Source organism: Abrus precatorius, unplaced genomic scaffold (assembly GCF_003935025.1).
Source record: "Abrus precatorius isolate BTA unplaced genomic scaffold, Abrus_2018 Scaffold7, whole genome shotgun sequence".
In the NCBI taxonomy this organism is placed as follows: domain Eukaryota; kingdom Viridiplantae; phylum Streptophyta; class Magnoliopsida; order Fabales; family Fabaceae; genus Abrus; species Abrus precatorius.
In genome coordinates, this window is record NW_020874417.1 from 32,309,445 (window position 1) to 32,324,997 (window position 15,553).

At 30.3% G+C, this 15,553-nt stretch overlaps 1 protein-coding gene across 4 annotated transcripts; it reads right to left on the reverse strand.

Moving 5' to 3' along the window:
• Positions 1-2,157: 2,157 nt before the first annotated feature.
• Positions 2,158-7,080, reverse strand: LOC113870883 (protein NLP6-like). Of its 4 annotated transcripts, none has more exons than XM_027507408.1 (6): positions 6,642-7,035; positions 5,423-5,994; positions 5,155-5,202; positions 4,094-5,036; positions 2,836-3,806; positions 2,517-2,768 (listed from the first exon to the last, which is right to left on the reverse strand). In XM_027507408.1, the coding sequence occupies exons 1-6, from the start codon at positions 6,910-6,912 to the stop codon at positions 2,721-2,723; spliced, it is 2,853 nt and encodes a 950-aa protein (XP_027363209.1). In that variant the 5' UTR covers positions 6,913-7,035; the 3' UTR covers positions 2,517-2,720. The 4 variants fall into 4 exon arrangements, with proteins under 4 accessions (XP_027363207.1, XP_027363209.1, XP_027363210.1 ...); XM_027507409.1 differs by having other exon boundaries at positions 2,592-3,436; positions 3,548-3,806; positions 5,423-6,007; positions 6,673-7,001; XM_027507407.1 differs by having other exon boundaries at positions 2,592-3,382; positions 3,455-3,806; positions 6,642-7,001.
• Positions 7,081-15,553: the final 8,473 nt, after the last annotated feature.

The following is a 15,553-nucleotide window of genomic DNA, read 5'->3' on the forward strand; positions in this document are numbered from 1 at the left end:
ATTTAAGAAAGTTTGTGTTATATGGACATACGTCAAACGCTGTTGGTTTGGGTGGGATGTAGGGTCGATGCATAAATATGTCGTAAAGCAATTTGGACTCTTTCTTTAGTCTACAAAGCCTGATTGGTTCTTCTCACTATGTATGATCAATACCTTTCAAAAAAAGGTGAAATTTCACACTAGATTGTTGAGATTTAATACGATGTTTTTTCTTGTCTGCTACTTAGTTTCTATTGAAGTGCATTATAGGTTGTCTCCACTCACTCATGTCTTTGGATAGTTTAATATTATTGCAATATGAAAATTTGTGGAGTTTTACCCATAAACTATATTCAGTTTGTTTTCAACATTGGTGGTGATGGTTCATGCAGGCCCACTTTTTTTTTCCTCTCTCTTTTTATCTTTTATTCCTCTCACTCTTTTTTCGCATTTCACATCCCATTTTTAATTGTGTCACATCATTTTAGTTTTAAATATGAGACTAACCATTTTCTGTAAGGCCTGGAATCTTTGCCCACCTGCCAAAATGCAAATTTGCACCCTGTTATACGTGTGATATTGGGATTGGTTTTATGTGAATATGTCTCCAAACCATTTAGAAGCTTATTTTATAAAGCAAAAGTGTTCTAAATCCAACTATGGAATCTATCTTCAAATCAATTAATAGGTTTAGTTATATGGTTCTCTGTATTATCTCGGTCAGCAATATATTGTTGCATATCACTTTTTTGTTATCCTCTACGATCTTCCTCGTTAATAACTAATGAATTTAGAAAGTCGATATGTTGATGATTAAGTTGAGACATCTTTTGCAGCAAGTAGGAAAGTCAAATTCTCATACGATGTCGATCATTTTTCCCTTAAATGACATCTTGCTGTTGTTGTGATTGCACCTCATGTTGTTGTTGGACATCTCTTCGGAAGTGTGGATGTCGTACATGCTGTTCATTTTAATCATTGGAAAGAAAGGTGAATCTTCCTCATAATTTGTAGTTGATTACAAAAACTTTGGTATATTTGAGCTATGTTTGGCTAATTATTTTAGTTAATTTATAGCTTATTTAATTATTCTATTAGGTTGTTTGATTGAAATAAGAGATGTTTGACAAACGAAGTTATTTCACCAACTTATAGTGAAGTAATATTTACGTTTGTAACTTAATAAAACATTTTTATTCCTTAATACTATAATAAAATTTCTTCTGTACCCCTTTTTAATTCAAGATCCAAAATATTTCTTTTAATTCTTTAATTTTTACATTGTTTTGTTTTAAATTTTAAATAAAAACTAACTTTAAAAAAATAACAAGTATTGAAAATTAACTAAAAAGACTTAAAAATATGTTTTTTATCTACAAAATAAATTTACATAAAAAGTCAAATAAATATTTTTTTGTTCCTTTATATTTATAACCAAATCAATAACTAATTTTATCAAATATTTCTAATTTATTAAACTAATGCTTTGTTTAACATGTTTGCTTATTTTAACTTTTAAAATTTTTAAAAATTATAATTACTTTTTACTTTTACAAACTTTAGGTTCAACTTTTTTATCTTCAGTTTTCAAATTCTAATATCAAATCTTAAATTTAAATTTCATAAGTTACTCCCTTGTTTCTCATTTGGGTTCATTTGATGGTGGGAGAAGCAGTGTGAAGTGACGGAGCAACTAGGACGACATTAAACTTGTGGCAATGACAGTAGTAGGAGTTAAAAAAAAAAAAAAAAAACAGAACAAACGACCATATTAATCTCTAAGATCATAAAGATCAAACACTTTAAAAAGTCATTTACTTTGATCTTTAAAGGCAGTAATAAAAATAGACAAAAAGACTAAATAGATAAAAATATAAAGTTCAAATACAAAATGATGATTTAAAAAGTCAAGAAATAGAATGACAAATAATTACTATATCAGGAAATGATTGGAGGATTGCCTCATAAAAGATCATGAAAACGAGATGAACATGTGGAGGACAATAATCGGGGCCCTTCGCTACAATTCACAAGTGGATAAGGCTTCCACTCTTCTAAAAATGGAAGCATTAATTATTTTTGTCTTTAATAAATGAAATATAATTTTTTAGTGAATAGAAAATTCAACCTTCTTTCACTTATATTGTACTAGTCTAGTGACATTAAGACAAAATTTGGAAAATGATTCTGACTGATACTATTGAGGCAAGATAAAATGAGACATCATAAGGTTTCGGGTCTCTTCGGCGGTCAAAAATAATCCCAACCCCACCAAAGATGAAAATGCTTAGTGATATTTAACCATTAAGCCAAACCATGGCTTCACTAAAAGCACGATTTGATATGGGCATTTAATAGAAAATCATATGTTTGCGAGAAAAATATTTTTCCCTTCATCAAGACATAACTGAAGAATTATAAATTTGAATGGCAATATGATTTTATTTTAAAAGTTGACCACATTATGAGTCACCAAAGAATCCTAGCTTTTTCTCATGAAGAATCAATAACTTACTTTTGGGTGATACCAAAGATACAACCAAGTGGTAATCCTTTTATCTAACTCAAGTTTCTTACAATTTGAGCATATCATAACCAAAATCTATTCTTTCCCTATTGTCCTAAAGCCCACAAGAACCTACATAACTGAGTACATAACCTATATACAGCCACCTCTCACTCCCCTGAGCTCTCACAGGAACTTCCAAGATTGGACGTTATGTCATGCACCAAAACCCTGATTATGTTGCTTCCTGATGATCTTGAAACATCCATGCACTCCTGCAGGTCTGCATCACAGGCTATCAAAACCCATTCATGATCATCATCCAGGTACTTTATATCAAATGTACCCACCTCTAACTTCAGTCTTTTAGCAACTTCTTCTTTCAGTTCCACAATGCCACAGGTCAATGAGACGCGAAATCTTATGATATCTTCTCTATATGTTGCCTTGATAGTAAGAGTCTTCATTTCTTTCCTAGCCGCAAATGGTGTTACTGTTTTATTAGGAGTATCCACGCTTTGCTTAGGAGACAAATCTGAAACTGGAGGATTAGTCCCACATGCTTCTGGAACCAGATCCTCCAAAATGGCCTCAGCTATTGAAGGACACAAGTTTCTTAAGTCTTTAGAACTACCAGCATCCTCTATTAGCATTCCTCCAAATGGCTCTTGAAGTTCTGCTGCCACCAAGTCAGGCAAAGGATAAGTATTTGATTGGTTCTGCGTAGTAGTTGGCTGTAGTGTTGACTCTGGTGATTTCCTTAAAACAGCACATTGCTCACTAATGGAAGTAATGAATATATCCTTTACAGGTGAACTTTCATTTGGGGGACTGCCTTGGCATGAACCATGTGAAGTAGGATTTGTGGTGCTATCTTCGCTTGAACCGCTCCCAGTTCTAGTCCTTTGTAGCTCTTTCCCAACCTCCCGTGTAGAGCCACCTTTATCATTAATAACTTTCTCTAGACACTGTGTCCTCCTACCTCCTAGCAATTGATCTTCCATTCCACCCTGTCTGTTTGTTTCTAATGCTTTGGAAGCATTCAATTCATTTTCTTCCATCTGAGGCTCCAATGGTCTAATGCTTAATGTGGCTGGCTGGCTGAGCTTGTTTGGAGTAGAAGGTTCAGGAAAGGAACCAACAGCAATGGGAAGTGGACTTGTGCTCAGAGAATTCAAACCAAATGCTCCTTCAGCACCTTGGACAGATTCAATAACACGCTTGAGCTTGGACAGGGATCGGTTAACTTTGTTTATCTTTCGAGATGGCCAACGGGATATTCCATGCTGCCTACAGATGCGCTTCATTGTGGTAGGGCAAACTGCACAGAAAGTATATAATTAAGAAAAAACAGCTGCTATTAATTTTAAAAAATTGTATGTTTGGTTGCATGATACATTCTCTGACAATTATATATTTCCAGATAACACCTGATTCATGTAGATAAAATAACCACAAGATGCAATTCATTGTAGTAGAGCAAACATATGTTTTCATAGAGAAAATATTACTTAGGTATATATGCTTCCAGCCAGCAGTAGATTCATAAAGATAAACAAAAGTATCTTGCTTAATTGCTTATTAATATATTCTGGAGTATGAACATACCACCAAGGCTCTTTGCAGCATCTTTAAGACTTCCAGCAAAATAACGTTGCAGAACATCAAGACTAATTGATTTCTCAGTTTTTCCACGTTTCCTCTCTAAGGGTTTCTTTATGTTTTTAGTCTCTAAGGAGGACATCTGATCAATGTTTCCACCAGTATTATCACCAAGCCCAAGATTCCCTCCGTCATTTATGTTATTACAGTACATCATTATTTGTTGTTCTGATGGATCCTGTGGCATTTCCTCCCCTATATTTGGTGAGGCATCAATTCCAGGAGGTGATTTAACAGATTGGGCAATTGGAATACATTCAAGCCTCAAATGAACTCTTTCATTTGTTGCTTCAATAATTTCAATTAAACCATCCTCAAGTTCAACGCCAGAAGCAATCTTAAGACTCTGGAAATGTTGTTTCATTGTTGCCAATATGGATCCTAATAAAGTCTTCTGTTCATTAAAGTCTGAGATCCTAGGAGGCAGAAAAAACTCTAATACATAATCATCATTTCCTGTATGAGAGCTTCGTAAACAGACTGAAAAACAGCTTGTTAACCCAAACATGAGAGCATAGTGAACTAAGGGGTAATCAGTTTTGCAGAACTGGGTAATGTTTGCACAGTAGCACATGCTGTGGGACAAAAAAGCCCTACCAGCAACCCCTTGACCTTGTTGTAGGTGATGCTCAACACAGGCCTCACGGAAACCCCACAAATGAGCATCTATGATATAGAATGCTATGTCAGTTGTAGACATGCAAACTTTCCCCATGCAGCTACCATCAAAACTGGAACAGATTTTCTTTAGACCACCACCTTGGGCCAAAACACTCCGATGCCTACAGGGAACCCACGTTTGGGCCAGAGGTAAATTATGAGTTTCGCACACTACTGTCAATATCTCCAAGATCTCTGATAATGCATTCTGGCGGCCTTCATTACAAATCTGGTTTAAAAGCATTGCCAAGTTATATCTGTGGGAATAGAGGGGTAAGATATAGAACAGCAATATAACCTAGGTATATAACAGGTAAGGATGCATCATGTATGATGGTTAAAATCACCTGAGTGTATGGATGGTCCAAAATTTCCGAACTCCTCAAATTTACTGCCTGCAAGGAAACTAACAGCAGGTGATTGATGAATCTAAATATGCTTGTAACCGTATAAAATTTCTAAAAAGCTAGTACAATAGTTAAATAATCTCATGGGAATCACCCTTGAGAAAAATCAATCTTGATATACTATAATTTATAATCAACACATGATACTTGCCAAACAAGAGCGTATCATGAAACTTAGTATAACTAGCAAGATAAAAAGAAACCCAACCTCAAGGGCTTTGCAGATTTTATCAACCTCAGGAGCATAGTTAATTTTAGGTGAAGTCATTATCAACTCCAGTACACCAACACATGACTGTAACGAAGGTTCAAACACAGGCAAAGCCAAGGTTCCACGAACATTGTAATGTTCAGCATGATCTCGACGTGGATATTCTTTACTAGAATAATACAGCACATTGGGAGTCCATTCTGGTAATTTCTGCTGAAAAACCCGACCAGGGAGTCCCAAATTTTCATCATTCTCCCCATCCACAGAAAACATGTACATCAGAGAGACTGTTCTGTATTGATGGAGTCCATTACTGCGTGGATCAAGAACAAAGGGTTGACCCGAAGTTGTAAGCACATAGCGATTACCATTCCGCACAGGTGCCCAAACCTGAGCCAGAACATTCAGTTCAGTCAACTCTTTGAAGTAACGAAGTGCTTGTGTCATCCTTTCCTTGATTACACAATACCCATCCAAATTTTCTACTGGTGGCAGTGTCACAGGGGGTGGCAAAAGTTTTTTGCTATCATCATTCTCCACAGGTTTTTCAATAATAGAATTTGAATCACCTGAAAACAGTAGCTTCGTTAGAAGAAATGTAGATCCCAGCAAAAATAACAATACACATGTTTCGCACAATATCTCATTCAGTAGACTATGGAAACTTCAGTCATGGTAATAACACCTTTGGGCTTAACATCTTCATAATATTTCAAAAATTTCCAAGCCTTATAAATACTCCAAGAATTATAAAGAAAAATGTAGCATACACAGGCAAAGGTAAAATCCCAAGGAAGAAATTACTAACAAAAATCTGCCCTCTATGTATTAGCTAGTTTGAACACCACTGAATTTTGAAAGGAGTAGAACACCACGTGAAGCCATGAAGCTTCAGCTGTTGAGCTTAAAAGAGAGAGAAAAAAGAAATTCAACTTCAACCCCATAAATCCTATCCATATATCATGCGAGCCTTACAATAAAGTTCCCCAGCAATCAAATAGGCTATTAAATCTTAAAAAATAAAATCGTTTCTTCAATTTACATAAACTTCCAGCTAAAAACAGGCAAAACAAAACTCTTGTTATGAAAAAGTAAACATATATTTCAAAACTAACTCTTCACCACATTACATTTGCAAATCAATAAAACCAAATCAAGTTTATATAGTCAAATGGGTATTGTCATCTCCAAAACTGAACTCAGTCTAAAAACATACAAGAGAAGATCTTGTGGCAATCAGACAAAGCAGAAGCTGCAAGCCTAGCATGCCTATCATCTTCTCCATCAGAGAAAGCCCATAGAGGAGAGTAAGGTTGGTCAGAGGTAGTTGAGAAGAGAAAAGGAGACATGGGGTTGGAAACAAAAGACATGTGATCCAAAGGCCATGAACTTTCTAAGTCCAGATCGAAATCCATGGTGCACACAGGTTCCTCCGTTGCCTTTGACCTGGGAGCAAAGTCTGAATTTTCTTCCTCAGATTCTGACATTTTCTCAGGCAACTATTTTGTGGGAAGTTTTGAGAATGAAGGGTGAGAAAGATTGGAACTTTATGAAGAGTAAATTGAGAACAGCAATAGAATAGATGATGGGTAAACCTGAAGAATGAATTCATAGACAGAGTGTGATTCCACGTGAAAAAATTTACAACTCTCTACCACTTGCAGGTTGCGACAAAGTGTGAATAAATTATTCAATAAAATTAAATTAAAAGGGAAGAAAATTCCGAATGTGGCACCAACTACCAAAAGAAGGGCACTTCCACTTGTCCCCGTCTTTCCTTTTTTATTCGTTTCTGAGATTTACAGTGTTCAAATACAGAACAACAACGTAATATTCTTGACAATTTTAGCAATGTTGACAAGTGTGAATTTATTTAAGATTTAAATTTTATTTTTTATTTGCCATAATTTTTAATGCAGTTCTAGTATAATTTTTAAAATTATTTAATCATTATTTAAAAACATTATTTAAAAAAAAATTATTATTAGATAGCATTCATGTCAAACAACTAGGTACATACTGCATGATTGAAGTGAGATTTTCTTACATGAAAAGTTCATAATAAAAGTGAAGAATAATTATAATTATTAATTAAAAATTAATTAATTCATAATTTATTTTACATGTATAATATTTACAATTTTAACTGTTAATTCTATATTTCACTATTATAATCTTGTGAATCTTAACTTTTGAACTTAAAGTGATTTGTGAATTTATTTTTTCAAATAATATCATATCAATATTTTTTTTAATAAAATACACTCTCCCTTTTTATTTATATCACTCTATAAAATAATATCATATAATTTATTAATTTTTTTATAAATTGTTATGTACTATATTCTATTTTAATATTAAATAACAATAGTTAATTTAAAATTTTGGTTAATTTATACAATACAAAAAAACAATTCAAAAAATCGGTGTAATATTATTAAGAACTAAATTTTTTATTAAAAAAATTAAATTAATTCAATGATGCATGTATAATATACAAAATTTACTAATCATATGTATTTGTTAGAATCCTCCCTTTCACTTTAGATACTGAAAAACATGTGGCACTATAATTTTCATTAATAGAAATATATGACGGGGAGAGAGAAGAACATGGAAAGCAAAGGAAAATTTGGCTACAAACTACGATTGGTCAGAAAGATATGGAGAGAAGAACGATAACTGTCGACACTCGTAATTGTTTGTTTGCGTCGTGCAAGAAATTGCATTTTCTTTCTGCTTCAGAAAACAGATGGTTAGAGTTTAATGATTCCCATTAAAATCTTACCCTTTCAAACGTACATTTTTAGGATGATGTTTTTCACATCTGATCTTTTGCCAATAGTGATTGTTATCTCTTCAACGATGCTTAATATTGAAATATCATGGTACATTTTTCTTTCTTTCTTATCTGTAAATTTAAAAAAATATTTTATATTTTTTTCAGATTAATAGTTATAATTTTTTTAATATTTTAAAAATAAATTATTATTAATATTTTTTAATTAAACTGTTAATTTTATTATTTATTATTCGACGTATAAGAGAGAGTATTAAATTTTTTTAATTATAAAAAATTCCGTAAATTATTTATTTTTTCATGAAAATCATTCAGAAATTGGAGGTTTACTCAATAACTGAAAAATGAACCTAAAAATATTTTAACATTGATCTCACCCCATATAAAGCATTAAAAAAAAGGTTGTGATGTTGATTTCGTGGAAGAAACAAAATTTGAGACAGAGAAATAATGGTACATGAAATTTCGAGTATGAAAATATTTGTTTAATGGTAGTAATGGAGGACTCACGTGACGTGAATGTGCATTTTGGGGAATGAGTGTTCATGGAACTTGCACCAATATATGAGAACTGAACTGCACATGTGCTGTGAGAGTTATCCATTCATTTTCTTAATTAGTTTACCATTTTGCTTAGAAAGCGATGCTCTAATATGTATCATAGCACAGTTTTGTTTGTTATGAAATTATATGGAATTTATGTCTGATATTTTGATGGAAAATATATGATTTAAACATATGGTTTAAGCATTTTTAAGAGATTAAAATCATTTTATTCAAATTATTTTACTTTTTAAAAAAAAATAGTATATAGTAATTAGGATCGTCAACTCGACGGCTCATTATCTAATTTTGTGACCTGTATATTTTTAAGATTAAGACGTGTTGAATCAATTTAATTGTGGGCTACTAATGAATTAAGTGAAAATTTCACAAGTAAAAGCTATACATGGACATGATGCAACATTCAATTTAAAACTTTGAGACACTCGTCAAGGATTTATAATAATATAAAACATATATGATTTTTTTATAAATTTTTTTTGACAAACAACATTAGTTAACAATAATTTTAATCTCAACCTAGCAACATACATTTTATATACACATAAAAACATTTTTAAAAACAAATTTCATTCGCACATTCACACATAAAATCGGTGGAAAAAAAATCATAAAAAAATGAACAAGAAGAATAGGTAAAAAAATTAGGGCCGCGGGAAAAAAAATAATTCAAATAAAAAAGTTCATATAACTGAACAGTAAAATTAAGTAAACAAATGAGGAACAAAGAGTGAAAAAAAAAAACAAAATGAAGGAGAAAATTAATGGAAAAAAAAAACATTGAAATGATAATAATGCAAATGATTGGCAATGGGCATAAAAAATAGGCAGAAAAAAATCGAAACGAAAAATAAGTTATAAAAAGAATACAGTAAAAGAAAAAATAGGTCAAGTCGTTCTTTGAAAGCTAATGGTCTATCATCATACTTAGATAAACTAAATATATTTATTGAGTGGGTTTAAGCTCAAAAAATTAAAAAAATTAATTAAAAATGTTAAACTTTATTTCAACTATCCAACTTTTTAAGTCTACAAAATTTACATATTTAACTAAACAATAATAATAATAAGTTGATTATCTAAACAAGTAAGTAAAATTATAATGAATACATGTATTTAGGTGCATTTATTTTAATTTTAATATATATATATATATATATATAATTTGCTCACACTAATATAAATTTAAAAAATTTTATATTTAATTTATATCTAACAGATTATAATTTATTATATTATTAAATATTAAATATAAATAAAATAAAAATTTTAAATCAAGTTTACTAAGATATCATATTAATGGTAGTATAACAGTAACATCTTCAACAACAACGATTATAATAATAATAATATGAAATATAGGATGTTACATATAGTTTTAAGAAAAAAATATTAAAAAAAAAAGGCTCACGTCACTGTTTTGTACGAATGCGACAACGGGATAAGAGATAAAAAGGTCAGTGCAAACTTCCAAATGCATTTTTTAAGCCCTTCTAAAGTTTGTTGACTAAATTAAATTTGATTAAATTAGTTGGCTGGCTTAATGCCATTAAGGATCAATTATTGTCATAATCTCTCGTGCGTTCTCTTATCACACCATTTCATTTTGAACCCTACACTCACACGCCAAAGGAAAACCATTCAAATTTTCCCACTTGTGTCTGCAATACAAGCTCTAGTGTGAAAACCCTTCTCTAAAACAGTGACCCAAGAAGTGGGAATCCATCAACAAAATCACAGTAAAATATAATGCATGAGAGGGATCCAAATAAGGCACTAGTTTTTGTTTGATGATGGATAATCTTTCCTTGCGAGTTGCCACACAATCATTATTTTATGTTTTGCGTAGTCAAAGAAAAAACAGAGAAAGATGATTAAGATATGTAATTAATAATTATATATCTGATTATCATTATTTTATATTTTTATGTTAAGGATCATTATGATATGGACATATGGATCACGTAAATCTGCGTCTCACAAAAAACCAATTAATTCGTTTATTTATAAATTTTTTAAAATGTCAATGAAACATTTATAGTACTTTTTAATTTTAATTATTAAATAAAATACAATGTCCAAAATTTATCCTAATAAAAAATTGGGCAAGTCGCAAAGAAATTTCACACGTGAGCCTCATTTTATTTTATAAGATATTGGTTTTCTGATGATAACGAAGAAAGGTACTATAAAGTATAATCCAATTAATTAGGAAGGAAAAATTAATAAATTGATATATTTAATTTGCCGTCTGTGTTGTAATAAAATATAATTATTAAGTCAAGTTCAAAATATGTCGACTGGAAATTAGTATTATAACTTAACGAGACTCTTATAGAATGATTGAATACAAATAATTCCAAAACGAATAATGTTAAAATTATATTACTTCAATAATAATTTAAATATATTTTTATTAAAATTAAATTAATTAATGAATTTGTAAAAAAGGTATTTTAATCTTTATAAGAAAAAATATCACCAAATATATGTTTTAAAAAAAATAATTGGAAATATTGCTTCTAAAACTGAGGTCTTGCATAGGATAGTATATAACATTAATAAAATAAGTATAAAATGGTGAATACTAATTTTTCGTTCTTACGTGTAAATAAAATTAAATTATTCATTAATTCATGTCATGTCATAGTGGTTCGTCTAAGAAAAAAATAGTATGGAGCCTTATGAAAGCTTTATACGTAACATTAGTCTAATTTTTTTTATTTAAAGTTTTGATTTGGTTATTTTATTAATGTTTTGTTTTTATAATATGTTAGCCCCTTCTGTTAATTTTGTTGACGTATTTAATGATAAAAAAAATGTATGAATAAGATGTCGTTAAAATATGTTATGCAAAAATAAATTATAAGATATCCTTTTTTTAAATCAACAATTTCTCCTTTATTACTCTTTAATATTTCTTATTTCATTCTTTGATGAATTTGACTCTTGTTCCTTAATCACGAACTAGGTTTCCAAATTCCAACCACTATTAATGCAACTATTAAGAAAATTACTTTCCTGCTTTAACTTTATTCGTTAAAGTACTGTTTTCTCTCTCTTAAATTATCAGCATTACATAAAGTCAAATATTAAAACAATTGACATTTATATTCTTCAAATTAAATCTGCAATTTACTTTTTGTTCCCCTACGTCATCATTTTTATGGAATCTAAGGTAACACAAAGTTAGAAGGAGTGAAGATCATAGTTTAGAATATCTAATTTTCTTATAGAATGCACGACGGATCCAACTTAAGAAGTGGCCAATTGCATCTATGGAAAATGTTTAAAATAAAAAAAACTGAGTCGTTGAGCACTTAAGGCAATAACAAATGTGTTGAGAAACACAACCACGTCATCGACTCTTTCTTATAGAACAAAAAGATTATTAGCCACCAAAAGACGGTGAGAAGAAGAAGGATAAAAGCACACAGCATGTATGATAAAAATATTGGAAGAAAATAGTGGCAGCTATAAGACAAAGAAACTACAAAACAGAGTGGGGGAGTCAAAAACAGAATGTGACCCAAATAACTCTGCTACAACTAAGGAATGTTGTAGGATAACATAATGGAGACAAGCACAATTTCTTCTCAATTTTCTTTCGATTCTTTTGGGTATGTTTAGGAGAGAATTTTTGGAAGAGAAGAGAAGAAAGAATATATATTTTTATTTTAAATTAAAAAACTATTTATTATGATAAATTTATAATTAATATATTAACTTTAGGTTGATATATTAATTTGTTTATCCAATAAATAATGGCAAGCTGAAAGCTGTGTGCTGATTGCTTCCTACTTGAAGAAGAGATATATAAAAGACGAATGATTCAAACCCTTAATTATGATATCAGATGTGCTTGAGTTGGAATTGGGATAAAATAGACGAAATTAATGTCAATGCACTTTTTATTACATGAAAAATAACATTTATATATATATATGTATATAATATGGAATGAATAAAGAAATCTTACATGCAGGAATGATGAAATAAAATAAAACTAAAAAAACCAACATTCTATTCTGTGTCTTTAAACTGGGGAAAAAAATTAAATACAGCAAAATGGAACGTTTTAAATTTTATTTTAACTAATTAAAATAAGTATATTATCATCTCCTTTTATTACGTTCACTTATCCATGTTTAAAACTAAGACACAATCCTTGTATCTATTAATTTGATATGCCATTTCAAAATTTAATTTAAAAAGCTGGTCTTGTATTATTAAAAAATAAAAGGACAATATATGGATAAAAATAAAATAAAAATAAAGAGAGAATGGAGTGGGATGTGCTTTGTAATGTGACATTTTTTATTTGTGGGTTTCTTATATTTCACAACAGCGCGAGTGCAAATCTATGTCAAGAGAGCATTATTATTTGTGGGTTTCCTGTATGGTTCATTGTTTATAGGTTGGAGAATAGTACATAAATGTATCATCGAGAAATTTCAAATCTTTTTGTTGGGTCTTCTTAATTATTCATTTTATTATTTAAAAAATATATTTTTAAAATTTTTCAAAATATGTTAATTTCTTAAAGATCATAAATATTTTTGTCAAAAAGAGTTTGAAGCATTTACAATATAGTAAAATTAACCCCTTTAACAATAACATTTCTTTACACAAAATTCAAATCTAAGAATTGCTTAAAGATAAAATTGACATACACTATCATAACTACAATGTCTAAACGGTATGATTTATATTTTTATGCTTACTAAATACATTAGCAAAACCCTGAAATTATAAATTTAATTTTACAACATAAATAACTTTTAGATAAATAACATCATATTTGTTTTCAACATAAAATAAAGTATAGCAGGGACAGGGAATTAATATTATAACTCTCTGCTACTTTTTTATATTTTTTTGTCAGATTGATTTGTTTCTAATGTTGTGGGAGAAAAAGTGAGAAGTTAAAACCTGGTGATTACTTTAAGAGAAAGAAGAAAGAACGATAACACCTGCACCGAATGGGACACATAATGGATGTTGCCAGCCCAGAACTACCCTGCTCTTAGCTAGAGCCAACCTGCACTTTACTCTTGTTTAATCAGATTTGTTGCATTTATGAATAATGATGTTGACTAAATCAACATTATATTTTTTCAAATCATCGTGAAAGATCGTTAATCATTACAAATATGAGACATTTTTAATATGGAAAACTCAGCGCAACGAGACCGTGAGGGAGATGTGCGATTGATTCATTACCCTCGATGCAGGATGAGTGTTACTGTTGGAAATAGATGGACCATTCTACACATTCATTAGTTTATACTAATTCAAGTGATCATCTCTGATGGCAGAACAACATGATTGGTACGAGTGATAGTACTACCCTTTTAGAATTACGTGTGGACGTATGCTACATGTTTAATCTAAACTCTATAATATTCATTCAATGCAATCCTAGTAACCGTTAGATATCATTTCTTATTAGTTTTATACAATTCAGACTATATTTCTCGTTGTAATATCACCTACTTTTATATGTATGGTCACCATTAAACGACACTTTTATTTAATTTTTTTTATTAATTTAATAATTAATTATTGTAATAATGTCATGATTAGTATATTTTAAAAAAATATAATATTTTATAAATTTAATTTACTTTATAAGAATTTAAAATTAAATAATGAAATGTTAAAAATATCATTCGACTTTTACATCCACATATAGAAAGTTAAAAGCATCTAAAATCATTCGTGAGATGCACAAAGGGACGACAACTACGCAGATAAAAGCATAACTTATCCTTCAATTATCTACTAAGATTTTCACTCATCACATTCACTAAAATTATGCTTCAGAGATAAAAATACTATTTTATTTTATTTACTATGAATGAATATAAAAATATGAAAAAAGAATAATTAAATTAAAAATAACCACTAAAACTATTCTTTCTTAGAATGAGGGGACCATTGTAAAGAGACGAACCTAGCGTAAGAATATGAAATTTCGGGAAGAATTTTGTAGCATTTATTAGTCAACAATATACACCCTTCTCTACATATCATCATTATTGTGAGAATAGATAGTGACATTACTCTTTAAGTCTGAGAGATATTTTGGGTGAGAATAACATTGCTTATATTATTATTGTGTAAATAATGTTGCTTCTCTAAGCAGCTATAATAATATTTTTGTCAACATAAGCAGCCATAGAAGAAACCCTGGGCTTTGAAAAGCGTTTAGAATTTCTGGACCTAACCCACTTCATTACAAGTGAAGATTCCACTAACCAGTGGATGACCTAAAGAAAATAAATGCTTTTGACAAAAAAGAAACCCCTTCAAAGATGGGGTTTTGCTCAACCAATGCTAACTAGTTTTCTACTATCCTGATTTATAATATACTAATCAATAACCGTGAAACTGTGATTGAAAGAAGGCCAGTTGGGAGCTGGTTGTGCTATGGAAGGCTTGTGAGCTTGATGACATTTGACGTTGTAGCCTTTGCTTCTTGAAAATGAAGTAGATGTTGACAGAAGTGTGTACGTTCTTACAATACCCTAGTCACAACTCTCGAGCCTAATTCTCAATATTAAATCTCAATGTCATTTCTTCTTAGGAAGTTGAAATTAAGGTGAACAAGCTTCTAGTAGGTAGACGGTGTACCAGTTTTAGTTTAGTTTATAGAAATCAATATCGATTCTAATCAACTTCACCATACCCTAAGAGCTTTGGCATATTTAGGCTCTTGCTTTTACATTAGTCTGTAATTTTTGTATTCCCATTAAGTAGTT